At 45.3% G+C, this 24185-nt stretch overlaps 1 protein-coding gene across 6 annotated transcripts in view; it reads left to right on the top strand.

Moving 5' to 3' along the window:
* The window catches only part of ALS2CL (ALS2 C-terminal like), a 179088-nt gene that overhangs the window by 103896 nt on the left and 51007 nt on the right, over window positions 1-24185 (top strand). For all 6 annotated transcript variants that reach the window (XM_073551146.1, XM_073551141.1, XM_073551144.1 and 3 more), the window contains 4 exons: window positions 14819-14938; window positions 18481-18557; window positions 18697-18763; window positions 19386-19582. In XM_073551146.1, the coding sequence (XP_073407247.1) occupies window positions 14819-14938; window positions 18481-18557; window positions 18697-18763; window positions 19386-19582 (461 nt within the window). The remainder of the gene's footprint in view (window positions 1-14818; window positions 14939-18480; window positions 18558-18696; window positions 18764-19385; window positions 19583-24185) is intronic.

Below are 24185 nucleotides of genomic sequence, written 5' to 3'. Positions count from 1 at the left end.
TGTGTACTGTGTGTATAATCTGTATGTGTGTATAGTGTGTACTGTGTGTATAATCTGTATGTGTGTATAGTGTGTGCGGTATGTGTGTATAGTGTGTGCGGTATGTGTGTACTGTGTGTATAATCTGTATGTGTGTATAGTGTGTGCGGTATGTGTGTACTGTGTGTATAATCTGTATGTGTGTATACTGTGTGCGGTATGTGTGTATTGTGTGTGCGGTATGTGTGTACTGTGTGTATAATCTGTATGTGTGTATACTGTGTGCGGTATGTGTGTATTGTGTGTGCGGTATGTGTGTACTGTGTGTATAATCTATATGTGTGTATAGTGTGTGCGGTATGTGTGTACTGTGTGTATAATCTGTATGTGTGTATACTGTGTGCGGTATGTGTGTATAGTGTGTGCGGTATGTGTGTATAGTGTGTACTGTGTGTATAATCTGTATATGTGTATAGTGTGTGCGGTATGTGTGTATAGTGTGTGCGGTATGTGTGTACTGTGTGTATAATCTGTATGTGTGTATAGTGTGTGCGGTATGTGTGTACTGTGTGTATAATCTGTATGTGTGTATAGTGTGTGCGGTATGTGTGTATAGTGTGTGCGGTATGTGTGTACTGTGTGTATAATCTGTATGTGTGTATAGTGTGTGCGGTATGTGTGTACTGTGTGTATAATCTGTATGTGTGTATACTGTGTGCGGTATGTGTGTATTGTGTGTGCGGTATGTGTGTACTGTGTGTATAATCTATATGTGTGTATAGTGTGTGCGGTATGTGTGTACTGTGGGTATAATCTATATGTGTGTATAGTGTGTGCGGTATGTGTGTATAATCTGTATGTGTGTATAGTGTGTGCGGTATGTGTGTACTGTGTGTGCGGTATGTGTGTACTGTGTGTATAATCTATATGTGTGTATAGTGTGTGCGGTATGTGTGTACTGTGTGTATAATCTATATGTGTGTATAGTGTGTGGTATGTGTGTACTGTGTGTATAATCTGTATGTGTGTATAGTGTGTGTGGTATGTGTGTACTGTGTGTATAATCTGTATGTGTGTATAGTGTGTGCGGTATGTGTGTACTGTGTGTATAATCTATATGTGTGTATAGTGTGTGGTATGTGTGTACTGTGTGTATAATCTATATGTGTGTATAGTGTGTGTGGTATGTGTGTACTGTGTGTATAATCTATATGTGTGTATAGTGTGTGGTATGTGTGTACTGTGTGTATAATCTATATGTGTGTATAGTGTGTGTGGTATGTGTGTACTGTGTGTATAATCTATATGTGTGTATAGTGTGTGGTATGTGTGTACTGTGTGTATAATCTATATGTGTGTATAGTGTGTGCGGTATGTGTGTACTGTGTGTATAATCTGTATGTGTGTATACTGTGTGCGGTATGTGTGTATTGTGTGTGCGGTATGTGTGTACTGTGTGTATAATCTATATGTGTGTATAGTGTGTGCGGTATGTGTGTACTGTGGGTATAATCTATATGTGTGTATAGTGTGTGCGGTATGTGTGTATAATCTGTATGTGTGTATAGTGTGTGCGGTATGTGTGTACTGTGTGTGCGGTATGTGTGTACTGTGTGTATAATCTATATGTGTGTATAGTGTGTGCGGTATGTGTGTACTGTGTGTATAATCTATATGTGTGTATAGTGTGTGGTATGTGTGTACTGTGTGTATAATCTGTATGTGTGTATAGTGTGTGTGGTATGTGTGTACTGTGTGTATAATCTGTATGTGTGTATAGTGTGTGCGGTATGTGTGTACTGTGTGTATAATCTATATGTGTGTATAGTGTGTGGTATGTGTGTACTGTGTGTATAATCTATATGTGTGTATAGTGTGTGTGGTATGTGTGTACTGTGTGTATAATCTATATGTGTGTATAGTGTGTGGTATGTGTGTACTGTGTGTATAATCTATATGTGTGTATAGTGTGTGCGGTATGTGTGTACTGTGTGTATAATCTATATGTGTGTATAGTGTGTGGTATGTGTGTACTGTGTGTATAATCTATATGTGTGTATAGTGTGTGTGGTATGTGTGTACTGTGTGTATAATCTGTATGTGTGTATAGTGTGTGCGGTATGTGTGTACTGTGTGTATAATCTGTATGTGTGTATAGTGTGTGTGGTATGTGTGTACTGTGTGTATAATCTATATGTGTGTATAGTGTGTGTGGTATGTGTGTACTGTGTGTATAATCTGTATGTGTGTATAGTGTGTGCGGTATTTGTGTATAGTGTGCGCGGTATGTGTGTACTGTGTGTATAATCTGTATGTGTGTATACTGTGTGCGGTATGTGTGTATTGTGTGTGCGGTATGTGTGTATAGTGTGTGCGGTATGTGTGTATAGTGTGTATAATCTATATGTGTGTATAGTGTGTGCGATATGTGTGTATAGTGTGTGCGGTATGTGTGTATAGTGTGTACTGTGTGTATAATCTGTATGTGTGTATAGTGTCTGCGATATGTGTGTATAGTGTGTGCGGTATGTGTGTATAGTGTGTACTGTGTGTATAATCTGTATGTGTGTATAGTGTGTGCGGTATGTGTGTATAGTGTGTGCGGTATGTGTGTACTGTGTGTATAATCTGTATGTGTGTATGGTATGTGTGTACTGTGTGTATAATCTGTATGTGTGTATAGTGTGTACTGTGTGTATAATCTGTATGTGTGTATAGTGTGTGCGGTATGTGTGTATAGTGTGTGCGGTATGTGTGTACTGTGTGTATAATCTGTATGTGTGTATAGTGTGTGCGGTATGTGTGTACTGTGTGTATAATCTGTATGTGTGTATAGTGTGTGTGGTATGTGTGTATAGTGTGTGTACTGTGTGTATAATCTGTATGTGTATATAGTGTGTGCGGTATGTGTGTATAGTGTGTGTGGTATGTGTGTACTGTGTGTGCGGTATGTGTGTACTGTGTGTATAATCTGTATATGTGTATAGTGTGTGCGGTATGTGTGTACTGTGTGTATAATCTGTATGTGTGTATAGTGTGTGCGGTATGTGTGTACTGTGTGTATAATCTGTATGTGTGTATAGTGTGTGCGGTATGTGTGTATAGTGTGTGCGGTATGTGTGTATAGTGTGTATAATCTATATGTGTGTATAGTGTTTGCGATGTGTGTATAGTGTGTACTGTGTGTATAATCTGTATGTGTGTATAGTGTCTGCGATATGTGTGTATAGTGTGTGCGGTATGTGTGTACTGTGTGTATAATCTGTATGTGTGTATAGTGTGTGCGGTATGTGTGTACTGTGTGTATAATCTGTATGTGTGTATAGTGTGTGTGGTATGTGTGTATAGTGTGTGTGGTATGTGTGTACTGTGTGTATAATCTGTATGTGTATATAGTGTGTGCGGTATGTGTGTATAGTGTGTGTGGTATGTGTGTACTGTGTGTGCGGTATGTGTGTACTGTGTGTATAATCTGTATATGTGTATAGTGTGTGCGGTATGTGTGTACTGTGTGTATAATCTGTATGTGTGTATAGTGTGTGCGGTATGTGTGTACTGTGTGTATAATCTGTATGTGTGTATAGTGTGTGCGGTATGTGTGTATAGTGTGTGCGGTATGTGTGTACTGTGTGTATAATCTGTATGTGTGTATAGTGTGTGCGGTATGTGTGTACTGTGTGTATAATCTGTATGTGTGTACTGTGTGTGCGGTATGTATGTACTGTGTGTATAATCTATGTGTGTGTATAGTGTGTGCGGTATGTGTGTACTGTGTGTGCGGTATGTATGTACTGTGTGTATAATCTATATGTGTGTATAGTGTTTGCAATGTGTGTATAGTGTGTACTGTGTGTATAATCTGTATGTGTGTATAGTGTCTGCGATATGTGTGTATAGTGTGTACTGTGTGTATAATCTGTATGTGTGTATAGTGTGTGCGGTATGTGTGTATAGTGTGTGCGGTATGTGTGTACTGTGTGTATAATCTATATGTGTGTATAGTGTGTGCGGTATGTGTGTACTGTGTGTATAATCTGTATGTGTGTATAGTGTGTGCGGTATGTGTGTACTGTGTGTGCGGTATGTATGTACTGTGTGTATAATCTATGTGTGTGTATAGTGTGTGCGGTATGTGTGTACTGTGTGTATAATCTGTATGTGTGTATAGTGTGTGCGGTATGTGTGTACTGTGTGTGCGGTATGTATGTACTGTGTGTATAATCTATATGTGTGTATAGTGTGTGCGGTATGTGTGTACTGTGTGTATAATCTGTATGTGTGTATAGTGTGTGCGGTATGTGTGTGTACTGTGTGTATAATCTGTATGTGTGTACTGTGTGTATAATCTGTATGTGTGTGTACTGTGTGTATAATCTGTATGTGTGTATACTGTGTGCGGTATGTGTGTACTGTGTGTACAATCTGTATGTGTGTATAGTGTGTGCGGTATGTGTGTACTGTGTGTATAATCTGTATGTGTGTATAGTGTGTGCGGTATGTGTGTATTGTGTGTGCGGTATGTGTGTACTGTGTATAATCTGTATGTGTGTATACTGTGTGCGGTATGTGTGTATTGTGTGTGCGGTATGTGTGTACTGTGTGTATAATCTGTATGTGTGTATAGTGTGCGCGGTATGTGTGTATAATCTATATGTGTGTATAGTGTGTGCGGTATGTGTGTACTGTGTGTGCGGTATGTATGTACTGTGTGTATAATCTATATGTGTGTATAGTGTGTGCGGTATGTGTGTATAGTGTGTGCGGTATGTGTGTATAATCTATATGTGTGTATAGTGTCTGCGGTATGTGTGTATAGTATGTGCGGTATGTATGTACTGTGTGTATAATCTATATGTGTGTATAGTGTGTGCGGTATGTGTGTATAATCTGTATGTGTGTATAGTGTGTGCGGTATGTGTGTATAGTGTGTGCGGTATGTGTGTATAGTGTGCGCGGTATGTGTGTATAATCTATATGTGTGTATAGTGTCTGCGGTATGTGTGTATAGTATGTGCGGTATGTATGTACTGTGTGTATAATCTATATGTGTGTATAGTGTGTGCGGTATGTGTGTATTGTGTGTGCGGTATGTGTGTATAGTGTGTGCGGTATGTGTGTATAATCTATATGTGTGTATAGTGTCTGCGGTATGTGTGTATAGTATGTGCGGTATGTATGTACTGTGTGTATAATCTATATGTGTGTATAGTGTGTGCGGTATGTGTGTACTGTGTGTATAATCTATATGTGTGTATAGTGTGTGTGGTATGTATGTACTGTGTGTATAATCTATATGTGTGTATAGTGTGTGCGGTATGTGTGTACTCTGTGTTTATAATCTGTATGTGTGTATAGTGTGTGCGGTATGTGTGTACTGTGTGTATAATCTGTATGTGTGTATAGTGTGTGCGGTATGTGTGTACTGTGTGTATAATCTGTATGTGTGTATAGTGTGTGCGGTATGTGTGTATAGTGTGTGCGGTATGTGTGTATAGTGTGTGCGGTATGTGTGTACTGTGTGTATAATCTGTATGTGTGTATAGTGTGTGCGGTATGTGTGTATAGTGTGTGCGGTATGTGTGTATAATCTATATGTGTGTATAGTGTGTGCGGTATGTGTGTACTGTGTGTATAATCTGTATGTGTGTATAGTGTGTGCGGTATGTGTGTATAATCTGTATGTGTGTATAGTGTGTGCGGTATGTGTGTATAGTGTGTGCGGTATGTGTGTATAGTGTGTGCGGTATGTGTGTACTGTGTGTATAATCTGTATGTGTGTATAGTGTGTGCGGTATGTGTGTATAATCTGTATGTGTGTATAGTGTGTGCGGTATGTGTGTATAGTGTGTGCGGTATGTGTGTATAGTGTGCGCGGTATGTGTGTATAGTGTGTGCGGTATGTGTGTACTGTGTGTATAATCTATATGTGTGTATAGTGTGTGCGGTATGTGTGTATAATCTGTATGTGTGTATAGTGTGTGCGGTATGTGTGTATAGTGTTTGCGGTATGTGTGTATAGTGTGTGCGGTATGTGTGTATAGTGTGCGCGGTATGTGTGTATAGTGTGTGCGGTATGTGTGTACTGTGTGTATAATCTGTATGTGTGTATAGTATGTGCGGTATGTATGTACTGTATGTATAATCTGTATGTGTGTATAGTGTGTGCGGTATGTGTGTACAGTGTGTATAATCTGTATGTGTGTATAGTGTGTGCGGTATGTGTGTACTGTGTGTATAATCTGTATGTGTGTATAGTATGTGCGGTATGTATGTACTGTATGTATAATCTGTATGTGTGTATAGTGTGTGCGGTATGTGTGTACAGTGTGTATAATCTGTATGTGTGTATAGTGTGTGCGGTATGTGTGTACAGTGTGTATAATCTGTATGTGTGTATAGTATGTGCGGTATGTATGTACTGTGTGTATAATCTATATGTGTGTATAGTGTGTGTGGTATGTGTGTACTGTGTGTATAATCTGTATGTGTGTATAGTGTGTGCGGTATGTGTGTATAGTGTGTGCGGTATGTGTGTACTGTGTGTATAATCTGTATGTGTGTATAGTGTGTGCGGTATGTGTGTATAGAGTGTGCGGTATGTGTGTATAGTGTGTGCGGTATGTGTGTATAGTGTGTGCGGTATGTGTGTACTGTGTGTATAATCTATATGTGTGTATAGTGTGTGCGGTATGTGTGTACTGTGTGTATAATCTGTATGTGTATATAGTGTGTGCGGTATGTGTGTATAGTGTGTGCGGTATGTGTGTACTGTGTGTATAATCTGTATGTGTGTATAGAGTGCGCGGTATGTGTGTACTGTGTGTATAATCTATATGTGTGTATAGTGTGTGCGGTATGTGTGTACTGTGTGTATAATCTGTATGTGTGTATAGTGTGTGCGGTATGTGTGTACTGTGTGTATAATCTGTATGTGTGTATAGTGTGTACGGTATGTGTGTATAGTGTGTGCGGTATGTGTGTACTGTGTGTATAATCTGTATGTGTGTATAGTGTGTGCGGTATGTGTGTACTGTGTGTATAATCTATATGTGTGTATAGTGTGTGCGGTATGTGTGTATAGTGTGTGCGGTATGTGTGTATAGTGTGTGTGGTATGTGTGTACTGTGTGTATAATCTGTATGTGTGTATAGTGTGTGCGGTATGTGTGTATAGTGTGTGTGGTATGTGTGTACTGTGTGTATAATCTGTATGTGTGTATAGTGTGTGTGGTATGTGTGTATAGTGTGTGCGGTATGTGTACTGTGTGTATAATCTGTATGTGTGTATAGTGTGCGCGGTATGTCTGTACTGTGTGTATAATCTATATGTGTGTCTAGTGTGTGCGGTATGTGTGTACTGTGTGTATAATTTGTATGTGTGTATAGTGTGTGTGGTATGTGTGTATAGTGTGTGCGGTATGTGTGTACTGTGTGTTTAATCTATATGTGTGTGTATAGTGTGTGCGGTATGTGTGTATAGTGTGTGCGGTATGTGTGTATAGTGTGTGCGGTATGTGTGTACTGTGTGTATAATCTGTATGTGTGTATAGTGTGCGCGGTATGTGTGTATAGTGTGTGCGGTATGTGTGTATAGTGTGTGCGGTATGTGTGTACTGTGTGTGTGTGGTATGTGTGTACTGTGTGTATAATCTATATGTGTGTATAGTGTGTGCGGTATGTGTGTACTGTGTGTGTGGTATGTGTGTACTGTGTGTATAATCTGTATGTGTGTATAGTGTGTGCGGTATGTGTGTACTGTGTGTGTGGTATGTGTGTACTGTGTGTGCGGTATGTGTGTACTGTGTGTGCGGTATGTGTGTACTGTGTGTATAATCTGTATGTCTGTATAGTGTGTGCGGTATGTGTGTACTGTGTGTGCGGTATGGGTGTACTGTGTGTATAATCTGTATGTGTGTATAGTGTGTGCGGTATGTGTGTACTGTGTGTATAATCTGTATGTGTGTATAGTGTGTGCGGTATGTGTGTACTGTGTGTATAATCTGTATGTGTGTATAGTGTGTGCGGTATGTGTGTACTGTGTGTATAATCTGTATGTGTGTATAGTGTGTGCGGTATGTGTGTACTGTGTGTATAATCTGTATGTGTGTATAGTGTGTGCGGTATGTGTGTACTGTGTGTATAATCTGTATGTGTGTATAGTGTGTGCGGTATGTGTGTACTGTGTGTATAATCTGTATGTGTGTATAGTGTGTACGGTATGTGTGTATAGTGTGTGCGGTATGTGTGTACTGTGTGTATAATCTGTATGTGTGTATAGTGTGTGCGGTATGTGTGTACTGTGTGTATAATCTATATGTGTGTATAGTGTGTGCGGTATGTGTGTATAGTGTGTGCGGTATGTGTGTATAGTGTGTGTGGTATGTGTGTACTGTGTGTATAATCTGTATGTGTGTATAGTGTGTGCGGTATGTGTGTATAGTGTGTGTGGTATGTGTGTACTGTGTGTATAATCTGTATGTGTGTATAGTGTGTGTGGTATGTGTGTATAGTGTGTGCGGTATGTGTACTGTGTGTATAATCTGTATGTGTGTATAGTGTGCGCGGTATGTCTGTACTGTGTGTATAATCTATATGTGTGTCTAGTGTGTGCGGTATGTGTGTACTGTGTGTATAATTTGTATGTGTGTATAGTGTGTGTGGTATGTGTGTATAGTGTGTGCGGTATGTGTGTACTGTGTGTTTAATCTATATGTGTGTGTATAGTGTGTGCGGTATGTGTGTATAGTGTGTGCGGTATGTGTGTATAGTGTGTGCGGTATGTGTGTACTGTGTGTATAATCTGTATGTGTGTATAGTGTGCGCGGTATGTGTGTATAGTGTGTGCGGTATGTGTGTATAGTGTGTGCGGTATGTGTGTACTGTGTGTGTGTGGTATGTGTGTACTGTGTGTATAATCTATATGTGTGTATAGTGTGTGCGGTATGTGTGTACTGTGTGTGTGGTATGTGTGTACTGTGTGTATAATCTGTATGTGTGTATAGTGTGTGCGGTATGTGTGTACTGTGTGTGTGGTATGTGTGTACTGTGTGTGCGGTATGTGTGTACTGTGTGTGCGGTATGTGTGTACTGTGTGTATAATCTGTATGTCTGTATAGTGTGTGCGGTATGTGTGTACTGTGTGTGCGGTATGGGTGTACTGTGTGTATAATCTGTATGTGTGTATAGTGTGTGCGGTATGTGTGTACTGTGTGTATAATCTGTATGTGTGTATAGTGTGTGCGGTATGTGTGTACTGTGTGTATAATCTGTATGTGTGTATAGTGTGTGCGGTATGTGTGTACTGTGTGTATAATCTGTATGTGTGTATAGTGTGTGCGGTATGTGTGTACTGTGTGTATAATCTGTATGTGTGTATAGTGTGTGCGGTATGTGTGTACTGTGTGTATAATCTGTATGTGTGTATAGTGTGTGCGGTATGTGTGTACTGTGTGTATAATCTGTATGTGTGTATAGTGTGCGCGGTATGTGTGTACTGTGTGTATAATCTGTATGTGTGTATAGTGTGCGCGGTATGTGTGTACTGTGTGTATAATCTGTATGTGTGTATAGTGTGTGCGGTATGTGTGTACTGTGTGTATAATCTGTATGTGTGTATAGTGTGTGCGGTATGTGTGTACTGTGTGTATAATCTGTATGTGTGTATAGTGTGCGCGGTATGTGTGTATAGTGTGTGCGGTATGGGTGTACTGTGTGTATAATCTATATGTGTGTATAGTGTGTGCGGTATGTGTGTATAGTGTGTGCGGTATGTGTGTACTGTGTGTATAATCTGTATGTGTGTATAGTGTGTGCGGTATGTGTGTATAGTGTGTACGGTATGTGTGTACTGTGTGTATAATCTATATGTGTGTATAGTGTGTACGGTATGTGTGTACTGTGTGTGCGGTATGGGTGTACTGTGTGTAAAAGCTGTATGTGTGTATAGTGTGTGCGGTATGTGTGTACTGTGTGTATAATCTGTATGTGTGTATAGTGTGTACGGTATGTGTGTACTGTGTGTGCGGTATGGGTGTACTGTGTGTATAGTCTATATGTGTGTATAGTGTGTGCGGTATGTGTGTACTGTGTGTATAATCTGTATGTGTGTATAGTGTGTGCGGGGTATGTGTGTACTGTGTATGATCTGTGTACTGTGTATACGGTGTGTATGATGTGTACGGTATGTGTGTACAGGGTGTATGATATGTGTACTGTGTTTACGGTGTGTATGATGTGTACGGTATGTGTACAGGGTGTATGATGTGTGCTGGGTGTATATGTGTACTGTATATACGGTGTGTACGGTATGTGTGTACAGGGTGTATGATATGTGTACTGTGTATACGGTGTGTATGATGTGTACGGTATGTGTGTACAGGGTGTATGATATGTGTACTGTGTTTACGGTGTGTATGATGTGTACGGTATGTGTACAGGGTGTATGATATGTGTACTGTGTTTACGGTGTGTATGATGTGTACGGTATGTGTGTACAGGGTGTATGATGTGTGCTGGGTGTATATGTGTACTGTATATACGGTGTGTATGATGTGTACGGTATGTGTACAGGGTGTATGATGTGTGCTGGGTGTATATGTGTACTGTATATACAGTGTGTATGATGTGTACGGTATGTGTGTACAGGGTGTATGATGTGTATGATATGTGTACCATGCATGCGGTGTGTGTGTACTGTGTGTATTCTATCGTGCTAAAGCATGTCAATGTGAAATATTTGAAATATGAATAGCAATACAGCTTCTGAATCTTAGGAAAAAATGAGACGCTTTGCACATACTTTGGCCAATTCATGCACGCCCATCAGCTAACGTTGGCTGCTAACTGGGCTAAGAAGGAAAGGGTTTGTAGTGGTTCCGATCCTTCTAGAGTTCCTCTGGTGGGTGTACTTTATAGCTGATCTCGCCCACAGTTTTCACCACTCTATAGGGTTCCTGCCATTAGGTAAGGAACCTGTCCTTCACTGTGGACACTAACACAAGTACCCGATCCACAGGCGTAAATTGTCTCTCTCAAGCCGACCGATTATACCCCCTGTAATTCCCTCTGGAGCCTTGGGCAGGTTCACCTTTACCTGACCCGGTCCCTGTGACACAACAGATCCGAAAACGATTCTTGGCTCCCGGCCCCTGGGGACGCCTATGTACATTTCCCAGAGTACTCTCTGATCTGGGCAGCCCCGTAGTTGTCCTTGGACCCCTCCAGATCAGGGACATTGGCTTCAGCGGGGGCTTCGGCTTCCTCATCCTCCTTTCTAGCCAATACAGTGAAAGGAATGTCACCGTTTACATCGTGACCTTGTTACCATAGTGACTCCTGGCGATATACTGGACTTCCGGGTGCCACATGCTTAGCCCACAAGTCCCAAAACAACGGAAAATCCGGTAACAATAGCATCAACGAGTCCTCGTCCATTCCCAGTTGGTGGGACACGGAACCACAGTCTGCATGTCCATCTGAACCATGGGAGAGTTCTTGGCATCTCCATGCATCTCACCCTTTCCCCACCCCCTTCCTAGGGAGTAGAACATGTGGAAGTGTGGCCCTTACCAGGATTACCAAACGCGCTGAGTCCAGGAGTCCGGTCACTTGGACCCGCTCACAGTCACCTGGCATTCCTGAGGCCCAGCACTGCAGGCAGGGTAGCACCAGAGGTCACCCGTGGAGGCAGGGTAGCACCAGAGGTCACCCGTGGAGGCAGGGTAGCACCAGAGGTCACCCGTGGAGGCAGGGTAGCACCAGAGGTCACCCGTGGAGGCAGGGTAGCACCAAAGGTCACCCGTGGAGTCAGGGTAGCACCAAAGGTCACCCGTGGAGTCAGGGTAGCACCAGAGGTCACCTGTGGAGTCAGGGTAGCACCAGAGGTCACCCGTGGAGGCATGGTAGCACCAGAGGTCACCCGTTGTGCTCGGATTGCCACGTTATCTCTCAAACGTGCAATAATATTGGCCTTCAGCTTGTCATACACCTTGGCAGCCTGCAGATCAAGGTTGTTGTAGGCTTTCTGCGGTTCCCCCATAACATATGGAGCTAGGACCTCTGTCCAATGCTGCGGTGGCAGTTTCGTGCTCTATCACCCTCTCAAATACACTCAGGAAAACATTAAAGTCGTCCTCCACAGTCATCTACTGTAAGGCCTCCCGCACCGTTCGCCTGACGCGGATACCCTCACTGAGGCTGGTGCTGGTGATTTCTCCCTGGCCCGGACAGTTTCTGCCAGTAGAGTCATCTGCTGCTGATGCACCTGGACTAACTGCTGACCAAGCAGCTCCCTGCTTTCACACTGTGATTGCAACGCTGCAGCTGCCTTTACCCCGGACATTCAGTCTTTAAACTGTAATCGCCTGAGTTCTCTGGGACTTCACACCCGCATTACAACCACCAATTGTAGGGACTTACTCTCTCTGGTAGGCTTTAGGCCTTAGGTAGCATTCACACAGGCAATGCAGTTTTGGTCCAAACATGTGCAGTTTTTATTGATTTCCATAGGTTGCACAGCACCAAAGCAACTCAGAAACATTAATCCCGACCTTGTCCAGACACTAACTAAACAGAATAGACCCCGGATACAAATACACGGCTGAGCTAGCACCGGACTGGAGATACATACAGCTATTGTCTATAGCAACCAGTGATACTTGTGGTTCGGTGCACACGGCTGGTGCAGACTCTTCTCAAAGAGGGATCCTGGCCTGTCTCTCTCTTTAGCTCCAAGACACATCCAGTCTGGTCAGCTTCCTTAAGTTGACTGACTAAGGAGAACAGCTAGCCTGGTTATATGCAGAGCCAGCCAGGTGCAAGTACTCAGAGCCTGTAGAGCTAGGATCTAAAACTAGCTTACCTGGCTGTGCTGCACTGTATATGGTGTGCGTACTATCTGCATACGGTGTGTGCGTACTGTCTGCATACGGTGTGTGCGTACTGTCTGCATACGGTGTGTGCGTACTGTCTGCATACGGTGTGTGCGTACTGTCTGCATACGGTGTGTGCGTACTGTCTGCATACGGTGTGTGCGTACTGTCTGCATACGGTGTGTGCGTACTGTCTGCATACGGTGTGTGCGTACTGTCTGCATACGGTGTGTGCGTACTGTCTGCATACGGTGTGTGCGTACTGTCTGCATACGGTGTGTGCGTACTACCTGCATACGGTGTGTGCGTACTGTCTGCATACGGTGTGTGCGTACTGTCTGCATACGGTGTGTGCGTACTGTCTGCATACGGTGTGTGCGTACTGTCTGCATACGGTGTGTGCGTACTGTCTGCATACGGTGTGTGCGTACTACCTGCATACGGTGTGTGCGTACTGTCTGCATACGGTGTGTGCGTACTGTCTGCATACGGTGTGTGCGTACTATCTGCATACGGTGTGTGTGTACTGTCTGCATACGGTGTGTGCGTACTGTCTGCATACGGTGTGTGCGTACTGTCTGCATACGGTGTGTGTGTACTGTCTGCATACGGTGTGTGTGTACTGTCTGCATACGGTGTGTGCGTACTGTCTGCATACGGTGTGTGCGTACTGTCTGCATACGGTGTGTGCGTACTGTCTGCATACGGTGTGTGCGTACTATCTGCATACGGTGTGTGCGTACTGTCTGCATACGGTGTGTGCGTACTATCTGCATACGGTGTGTGTGTACTGTCTGCATACGGTGTGTGCGTACTGTCTGCATACGGTGTGTGCGTACTGTCTGCATACGGTGTGTGTGTACTGTCTGCATACGGTGTGTGCGTACTATCTGCATACGGTGTGTGCGTACTGTCTGCATACGGTGTGTGCGTACTGTCTGCATACGGTGTGTGCGTACTATCTGCATACGGTGTGTGTGTACTGTCTGCATACGGTGTGTGCGTACTATCTGCATACGGTGTGTGTGTACTGTCTGCATACGGTGTGTGCGTACTGTCTGCATACGGTGTGTGCGTACTGTCTGCATACGGTGTGTGCGTACTATCTGCATACGGTGTGTGTGTACTGTCTGCATACGGTGTGTGCGTACTGTCTGCATACGGTGTGTGTGTACTGTCTGCATACGGTGTGTGCGTACTGTCTGCATACGGTGTGTGTGTACTGTCTGCATACGGTGTGTGCGTACTATCTGCATACGGTGTGTGTGTACTGTCTGCATACGGTGTGTGCGTACTGTCTGCATACGGTGTGTGCGTACTGTCTGCATACGGTGTGTGCGTACTGTCTGCATACGGTGTGTGCGTACTATCTGCATACGGTGTGTGTGTACTGTCTGCATACGGTGTGTGCGTACTGTCTGCATACGGTGTGTGCGTACTGTCTGCATACGGTGTGTGCGTACTGTCTGCATACGGTGTGTGCGTACTATCTGCATACGGTGTGTGTGTACTGTCTGCATACGGTGTGTGTGTACTGTCTGCATACGGTGTGTGCGTACTGTCTGCATACGGTGTGTGCGTACTGTCTGCATACGGTGTGTGCGTACTGTCTGCATACGGTGTGTGCGTACTATCTGCATACGGTGTGTGTGTACTGTCTGCATACGGTGTGTGTGTACTGTCTGCATACGGTGTGTGCGTACTATCTGCATACGGTGTGTGTGTACTGTCTGCATACGGTGTGTGCGTACTGTCTGCATACGGTGTGTGCGTACTGTCTGCATACGGTGTGTGCGTACTATCTGCATACGGTGTGTGCGTACTGTCTGCATACGGTGTGTGCGTACTGTCTGCATACGGTGTGTGTGTGCAGTCTCTATGAGTGATATTACAATAATATTAGTGTTCTGTGTAATAGATGAGATGTGATAATTGTCGCTGACCATCTACTCCCCTTGTGTCGCCCGGCAGGTCGCTCTCTGTACTCCTGATCGCCGGCTGCAAGAAGACAGTAAGCAGATTCCGGTGACTGCGACGCCCGGCAGATACGACCGAGTCCTGCTCTTCAATGATCTGCTGGTTTTCCTGCAGGTGAGCACATTCACTGACGAGGAAAAGGGTAACAGTGATCTGACCTTCTGCTTTTCAGGCTCCAGATCTCATCATCCACCACTGCTAAATGTGAGACTGTCATCATTTTATAGACAGTCATCTTGGCTCTCATACATAAATATGACTTGCGGCTATTTAGCATATGATCAGTTCTGCAGATTCTCGTCATGTCGCTGCACTGTTACTGTTTTGCTCCTAAAAATCTAAATTTACATTTTTTTTATTTTGTTAGTATTTTGTCACATTTCACTTTCAACACTACCTGAAAAATACTTTGGGGTTTCTGTCGATCAGATTCACGTCTCCACCGACATCGGATCCCAGGTCTCCTCTCCACGCTCCTCATGTTGGTGCACTCTGGTCGCCTCACTTGGGTCTGTATACAGCGGTTTCTCCTCCTCTACCCCACAAGTGTTGGATTGGGTTGGGGTCTGGGGAATGAGGACAATCCAGCCCCTCTACTTCATTGTCATTGACCCACTTCTTCCCCAGTTTTGACGTAGGCTTCAGGTCATTGTCCTGCTGGAACACCGTGTTGTCCTTTTCGTACTCGTAGTAATCGCTTGTGTGAAGGAGCTCGTCTTGTACGATTACTCACATATAGCTCAGCACTGAGACCACCATCGATCCTGATGAAGTATCCAACGCCTTTGGCTGTGACACAACCCCATATCATCAGGCTTCCTCCACCGAACTTGACAGTTCCTTCAATCTCTTGATTCCTTATCCCCTTGTTCCCATTCCAGACTTGTGTAGTGTCCATCGCACGGACGTCTGTGATCTCACCATTATGAGGCAGACGAGCCTCCTCCACTGCTCTTTCTGTCATGCCAGAACGGAGAGACCTTGTGATGAGCTGACTTGACTCCGATATTTTACCTGGACGTCCACCTCTTGGCTTCCCACCATGTGTAAGCCGTGGACCGGGGTGGGCTCTCCAGGATACAGCGAAGCCGCGTACAAGGAAACTAGTAGACACTAAACTTTGTCCACCAACCAACATAATGAGACTGGTTAATTCACACACCGCCGGTCAGAGCTGACCGGGAGCACTGCGCTGCGTCACTCGGGAGGCTCAGGAATGGTAACTACATCACCATAATTTACCTGATTGTGCACCCGCCAGGTGCGGCTACCGAGCATTCACCTGGAAAACTGGAACAATCAAATGAACGCCGGGATGGCCGACGGGGGATGCCGCACAGCACTTTACAATATTAACAAAACAACTCGAGGCCCCCGAGGTAGAACCCAGTTATGGAATTATACAAAGTCGTGTTCACATTAAGGATCATGTGAGTGCAGTGGGCCGCTCCTCAGATCACCCCTGTAACAGTGTCGGCTCTGTCGTTCAGCAGGCCGAGTGTGATGGGCACTGAGGCCTTCACATGTGTCTGTCTGAGTGTGGCACCAAACTAACTGTGTGCGGTCACACTCCCACCGTAATCTCCGTGGTGGCCTGAGCTCAGGTCTTACCGACCTGTGTCTGGTCTGTGTGCGTGCACGCTCCCTACAGGACTGGAGTCAGCACCTCAGGATAAAAATCCCGCACAAAGCGCTTCTAGCCAGAGTCATCAAGCATCTGCAGGGGAAACGGTGGCCTCCTGTGGCCAGTGGTTAGTACTGCAGGCAACAATATTGTCAATTGTACATTACTGATAAAGTGGAACAGCAGCAGCTAAATACATGCAAACAGTTAATGGTAGGTGTCAGTCAGCGGCATGCAAACAGTTAATGGTAGGTGACGGTCAGCGTCATGCAAACGGTTAATGGTAGGTGTCGGTCTGCAGCATGCAAATGGTTAATGGTAGGTGACTGTCAGCATCATGCAAACGGTTAATGGTTGGGGACGGTCAGCATCATGCAAACAGTTAATGGTAGGTGACGGTCAGCGGCATGCAAACAGTTAATGGTAGGTGACGGTCAGCGGAATGCAAACGGTTAATGGTAGGTGTAGGTCTGCAGCATACAAACGGTTAATGGTAGGTGTCAGTCAGCATCATGCAAACGGTTAATGGTTGGTGACGGTCAGCAGCATGCAAATGGTTAATGGTAGGTGGCCATCAGCATCATGCAAAAGGTTAATGGTAGGTGACGTCAGCGGCATGCAAACGGTTAATGGTAGGTGTCGGTCTGCAGCATGCAAATGGTTAATGGTAGGTGACTGTCAGCATCATGCAAACGGTTAATGGTTGGTGATGGTCAGCGTCATGCAAATGGTTAATGGTAGGTGTCTGTGTGTCATGCAAATGGTTAATGGTAGGTGACGGTCAGCGTCATGCAAACAGTTACTGGTAGGTGAAGGTCAGTGGCATGTAAATAGATAATGGTAGGTGACGGTCAGTGGAATATTCTCCGGCACCTCACAGATGGCCGGACAACATTTCATATTCTTCATACTGTCATGGCGCTCACATGAAGCCATTTGGTAATTTTCTTGGCCCATAGCCGGCTATCGATGAGCTGGATGACGCGGATTCTCTTTTCTTGGGAAATCTTCATGGCGGCTCCTCGGTTTGATCCAGTGACCTCTCACTTGGGAATCCACCTGATAACACACTGAGATGTTGGGGAAGGTGAGGACGGGTTGTGATTTGTAGTTTGCAGGAAGAAAAAGATTATTCCACCAAGAGGAGCAAAACAGAAACAATGCAGCGACCTGACGAGAATCAGCAGAACTGATCCTATGCTGAATAGTGACATTTATGTCTGAGATAATCAGGAGGACTGTCTATAAGATGATGGCGGCCTCATGCTCAGCAGTGGATGTGAGATCTGGAATCAGACGGTCAGAACACTGTTACCCTTCTGCTCGTCGCGGTATATTCTAATGTTTAGCAGCTGTTGTCACCTTGGATCCTGCAGCCGGTGACTGCGGATAGTATCAGTGCCGCATCCAGTCCTGATAAATAATGACGCCATATCTAACAGCGGAGATGAAAAGTGCGGCGGGAGTCCCATCACTGTGTGCACAGTACAGGAGCCGGTGTCAGGTGATCACTCACCATAAATGTGTCCTTTATTACCCGGTGTAACCGCCGCCGTTCTCCTGAATCCTGCGCCGCGCTTCTTTTCTTCCTGCTCCTCTCCGTTCCTGAGATATGGCCTCTTCCTCCCTGTATATAAATCTGGTGTTCTCATCCAAATGGGTGTGAACCACAAGAACACGCCCACAAATGAGTGAGGGCCACGCCCACTTGGCTATTAACACCAGATTTATATACAGGGAAGAGGATGCCATATCTCAGGAACGGAGAGGAGCAGGAAAAAAAGAAGCACAGCGCCGGATTCAGGAGAACGGCAGCGATTACAGCGGGTATGAAGATGGCCCATTTATGGGAGGTGACGGGTTCTGGTAATCCATTGAATCTGCTGTAAATAAGGCTGTCAGGTGGCACTGCCCTATAAAAGCAAGGCGCCACCTACAGGCTGCACCAGGAATAGAACAGCAGGAAATCAGGCGCAAATCACAGGACTGCCGACGCTGAGGATTCTGGTGAAACTTGCTCTTGTCTTTCCAGGGGAGCGAGCCTCACATCTGTGACCTGCAGACCGTCTGGGTGGACACCACAGTGAAGCAGAAATCTGATCTCAACAGGTAACGATCCTTAAAGGGACAGTACAGCTGTAGAAGGCTCCTCCCACAACCTACTGCTCGCCGTTATCAGCCATTTCAGGGTCAGCGTGTGTCTGCAGTGTCACGGTGTGGCGGGACTGACGCTTGCTCTCTGTTACAGCCACGTCGTGCGCATTGTGACCCCAGAAGAGGAGGTTTTCCTTTCGACGAGGGAGCAGTCGCATCAGGTGACGCAGCGCATCGTGGAAACCTCCGCCCTTCCTCATCGGCCGCCGGTGGGGGGATCTCTGCTTCCAGCGCAACAATGTCTCCTGTCTGCTGGAATGTTACATTGTATCCAGTGCTAAACACCCGGACTCCAGACTGATACACTGTGACAAACCATCAGCGCAGGGAGACGATTGTGCCGTGAAATTGGAGTTGTCTTCTAATCTAATCCTATTTGTTACCAGTGGGAGCCGTCATCATAAGCCAGTCCTGCTCACTTCTGAGGTTTGTCGCTGTGTGTCAGTGGAGGTGGCCGCTATTAATCGGCGGTCAGCGGAGGAGAGCAGGGAGAGGGCTGCTTTCCATTCACTGACCGCAATCTCAGGAGCTGCCATCTCTAGCGGATGTTAGAGCCCTGTTCTCACTGGATGCTGCAGCTTTCTTTCCTGTGCTGTGGATGGAGCCTTTTCCTTTTAAAGGGGTTTTAAAGGCCAAGATCTTGTATCTAGTGGGGGTCCCATTGACTGGACCCACAGCGGATGGGAAGGTGTCCCCGGTCCTACTAGGTGCAGCCCCTTTAAGAGTGAGCTCATCATTACCACCCAGTCCCCTAACTGCTCCATCTGCCGCTCCGGCTCCTAGGTGCTGTGGTCCTGGAAGGTGAACCAGCTGATCCGGCAGAGTCTGGAGGGGGCACGAGATTTCCCTCTATGGGGGAGAACAGGAGAATCCAGCGACCCCCCAACGTCACGGCTGTGTAAATACACGTACAGGAGCGAGGGCCGATACAAGAACGCCACGTACGAAGGAGACATGTCCTGGGGGAAACCTCATGGCAAGTAAGTGACCGAAACGGGAGAGAGCAGAGCCCCCCGAAATCACAGAACATATGGGCTGACAACTAACACGGCCGCCAGTGCTGCTTCTGACGGGGTTGTCACCCAGATCTCCGACTCATAGTAACATAGTAAGGCTGAAAAAAGCCCTGTGTCCATCCAGTTCAGCCTACATTCCATCAGAATAAATCCCCAGATCTCCGTCCTTCTAAAGAACCTAATCACTGTCAGATACAATATTGTTCCGCTCCAGGAAGACATCCAGGCCTCTCTTGAACCCCTCGACTGAGTTCACCACCATCACCACCTCCTCAGGCAGGGTATTCCAGATTCTCACTGCCCTAACAGTAAAGAATCCTCTTCTATATTGGTGGAGAAACCTTCTCTCCTCCAGACGAAGAGAATGCCCCCTTGTGACCGTCACCTTCCTTGCTATAAACAGATCCTCGGAGAGATATTTGTATTGTCCCCTTATATACTTATACATGGTTATTAGATCGCCCCTCAGTCGTCTTTTTTCTAGCCTAAATAATCCTAATTTTGGTAATCTCTCTGGGTATTGTAGTTCCCTCATCCCCTTTATTAATTTTGTTGCCCTCCTTTGTACCTGCACTAGTTCCATTATATCCTTCCTGAGCACCGGTGCCCAAAACTGTATCTAGTACTCCATGTGCGGTCTAACCAGGGATTTGTACAGAGGCAGTATAATGCTCTCATCATGTGTATCCAGACCTCTTTTAATGCACCCCATGATCCTGTTTGCCTTGGCAGCCGCTGTCTGGCACTGGCTGCTCCAGGTAAGTTTATCATTAACTAGGATCCCCAAGTCCTTCTCCGTGTCAGATTTAATCAGTGGTTTCCCATTCAGTGTGTAATGGTGATATTGATTCCTTCTTCCCATGTGTATAACCTTACATTTATCATTGTTATATCTCATCTGCCACCATTCGGCCCAAGTTCCCAACTTATCCAGATCCATCTGTGTTATGAATGAGTCACCGTAGGAGGCAAAAACAGAAATACTAGCTAAGTCCAGAAAACCAGAGAAGTTGGCCGCTATCGGATTGCAGACCCCTGAACCTATCAACAACAACTAGCAGTAGCCGTGGGGGGTTCCTATGGTGCCCTAGACCCCTCGATCACAGCCGGAGAACTAAATAGCCTAAAGACAGAAAGGGAAATCTAAATTGCCCCAGAGCAGACCCCAAAGCAATAGGCAGCCCCCAACATATAATGATGGTGAAGCAAGATGAAAAAACACTCACACAGATAGAAAGATAGGCTGAGCAAATGATGGGGCCCAAGCTAACTAAATAGGACAGGATAGAAAAGCTGCTGTCTGCAATCCGCCAAAACCCTATCAAAACATGTAAAAAACAAGGCCCACCTAGCCTGTCTAGGGTTCAAGCGATTGGCCGACTCCAGGTAAATCAAATTCTTGTGGTCAGTGAGGACCACGACTTGATGTTTAGCTCCCTCCAACCAATGTCTCCACTCCTCAAATGCCCATTTCATGGCTAACAGTTCCCGATTCCCCACATCATAGTTACGTTCAGATGGAGAGAACTTTCGGGAAAAGAAAGCACAGGGATTCATTTTAGATGTTACAGGATCCTTTTGGGACAAAACGGCTCCTGCACCAATCTCAGAAGCGTCCACCTCTACCTGGAACGGGAGTGAGACATCAGGTTGCCGCAAAACCGGGGCAGAAGTGAATCTTCGCTTCAGCTCCTGAAAGGAAGAAACAGCCTCCGGAGACCAATTCAACACATCAGCACCCTTCTTAGTCAGATCAGTCAATGGCTTTATCTCCATTGAGAGAAAAAAAAAATTCCCCCTACGGCCTCAGAGATATAGAGGAAAAAATATACACACTTTTTTTTTTTTCAATTCTTTCCTGCTATTGAGTACCCTAGGATCTGCGGTATGGCTGGTGATTTGGGGAATCGGGAACTGTTAGCCATGAAATGGGCATTTGAGGAGTGGAGACATTGGTTGGAGGGAGCTAAACATCAAGTCGTGGTCCTCACTGACCACAAGAATTTGATTTACCTGGAGTCGGCCAAACGCTTGAACCCTAGACAGGCTAGGTGGGCCTTGTTTTTAACATGTTTTGATAGGGTTTTGGCGTATTGCAGGCAGCAGCTTTTCTATCCTGTCCTATTTAGTTAGCTTGGGCCCCATCATTTGCTCAGCCTATCTTTCTATCTGTGTGAGTGTTTTTCATCTTGCTTCACTGTCATTATATGTTGGGGGCTGCCTATTGCTTTGGGGTCTGCTCTGGGGCAGTTTAGATTTCCCTTTCTGTCTTTAGGCTATTTAGTTCTCCGGCTGTGATCGAGGGGTCTAGGGCACCGTAGGAACACCCCACGGCTACTGCTAGTTGTTGTTGATAGGTTCAGCGGTCTGCAATCCGATAGCTATCAACAACAACTAGCAGTAGCCGTGGGGGGTTCCTACGTTGCCCTAGACCCTTCGATCACAGGCGGAGAACTAAATAGCCTAAAGACAGAAAGGGAAATCTAAACTTCCCCAGAGCAGACCCCAAAGCAATAGGCAGCCCCCAACATATAATGACGGTGAAGCAAGATGAAAAAACACTCACACAGATAGAAAGATAGGCTGAGCAAATGATGGGGCCCAAGCTAACTTAATAGGACAGGATAGGAAAGCTGTTGTCTGCAATCCGCCAAAACCCTATCAAAACATGTAAAAAACTAGGTCCACCTAGCCTGTCTAGGGTTCAAGCGTTTGGCCGACTCCAGGTAAATCAAATTCTTGTGGTCAGTGAGGACCACGACTTGATGTTTAGCTCCCTCCAACCAATGTCTCCACTCCTCAAATGCCCATTTCATGGCTAACAGTTTCCGATTCCCCAATTAGTCAGGAACATCATGTGTCTGTGGTGAGTTGGGGTTGTCAGTGTGCCCTTAGTGAGGCTCCGGTTTTTTCCACCTCTCCTCAGTCGCATGATGTTCCTGATTAATTGGGGAATCGGGAACTGTTAGCCATGAAATGGGCATTTGAGGAGTGGGGACATTGGTTGGAGGGAGCTAAACATCAAGTCGTGGTCCTCACTGACCACAAGAATTTGATTTACCTGGAGTCGGCCAAACGCTTGAACCCTAGACAGGCTAGGTGGGCCTTGTTTTTTACATGTTTTGATAGAGTTTTGGCGGATTGCAGACAGCAGCTTTTCTATCCTGTCCTATTTAGTTAGCTTGGGCCCCATCATTTGCTCAGCCTAGACTTTCTATCTGTGTGAGTGTTTTTTCATCTTGCTTCGCCGTTATTATATGATGGGGGCTGCCTATTACTTTGGGGTCTGCTCTGGGGCAGTTTAGATTTCCCTTTCTGTCTTTAGGCTATTTAGTTCTCCGGCTGTGATCGAGGGGTCTAGGGCACCGTAGGAACCCCCCACGGCTACTGCTAGTTGTTGATGGGTTAAGGGGTCTGCAATCCGATAGCTGCCAACTTCTCTGGTTTTCTGGACTTAGCTAGTATTTCTGTTTTTGCCTCCTACGGTGACTCATTCATAACAGAATGATATTTTGGTCTTCTCCAAGGATTGGGATTCTCATGTGGAACATGTTCGGACGGAATCAGACTGGTCTCCTAGAATCCCTCTGAGAAATCACCAGCAAGGCAGAAGGGCGTCGGCTGCCTTATATCCAGTCAGCAATTCCAGTCACCCAGTCATCATCATCCTGCTCAGGTGCTTGGTAATCAGCCTCACTACCTTCCTTCACCAGAAGAGGGAGTTCATCAGACCTCAATGGTGAAGGGGAAAATGAACTCACAACACATCTGTAGCAGAATACTATGTTCTCTTGTATTGACTGCTTTACATCATTTTGTATCATCTGCAAATATCGATATTTTACTGTGCAAACCTTCTACCAGATCGTTAATAAATATGTTGAGGAGAAGAGGCCCCAACACCGACCCCTGCGGTCCCCACTGGTCACAGCGACCCAGTTAGAGAATATACTATTTATAACCCCCCTCTGCTTTCTATCACTCAGCCAGTTACTTACCCATTTACACACATTTTCCCCCAGACCTGGCATTCTCATTCTGTGTACCAACCTCTTGTGTGGCACGGTATCAAACGCTTTGGAAAAATCAAGATCTACCACGTCCTATGACTCACCCTGGTCCAGTTTATAGCGTACCTCTCCATAAAAGCTGATTAGATTGGTGTGACAGGAGCGATTCCTCATAAACCCATGCTGATAGGGCGTTACACAGTTATTCTCAGTGAGATCATCCAGAATAACATCCCTCAGAAGCCCTTCACATATTCTACCAGCAATAGAGGTTAGACTTACTGGCCTATAATTTCCAGGTCACTTTTAGAGCCTTTTTGAATATTGGTACCACATTTGCTATGCGCCAGTCCTGTGGAACAGACCCGTCGCTACAGAGTCTCTAAATATAAGAAATAATGGCTTGTCTGTTACATTACTTAGTTCTCTTAGTGCTCGTGGGTGTATGCCATCCGGACCCGGAGATTTATCTATTGTACTCTTATGTAGCGGGTTTCGCCCCTCTTCTTGGGTTAGATTGGTGACCCTTAAAATCGGGTATTCTTTGTCTCTCGGCA

This window comes from Dendrobates tinctorius, unplaced genomic scaffold (genome assembly GCF_039654945.1).
Source record: "Dendrobates tinctorius isolate UK_male_01 unplaced genomic scaffold, ASM3965494v1 ptg000173l, whole genome shotgun sequence".
Taxonomy (NCBI): domain Eukaryota; kingdom Metazoa; phylum Chordata; class Amphibia; order Anura; family Dendrobatidae; genus Dendrobates; species Dendrobates tinctorius.
Note: the sequence above shows the minus strand (reverse complement) of the source record. Positions and strands in the feature narration are given on the sequence as shown.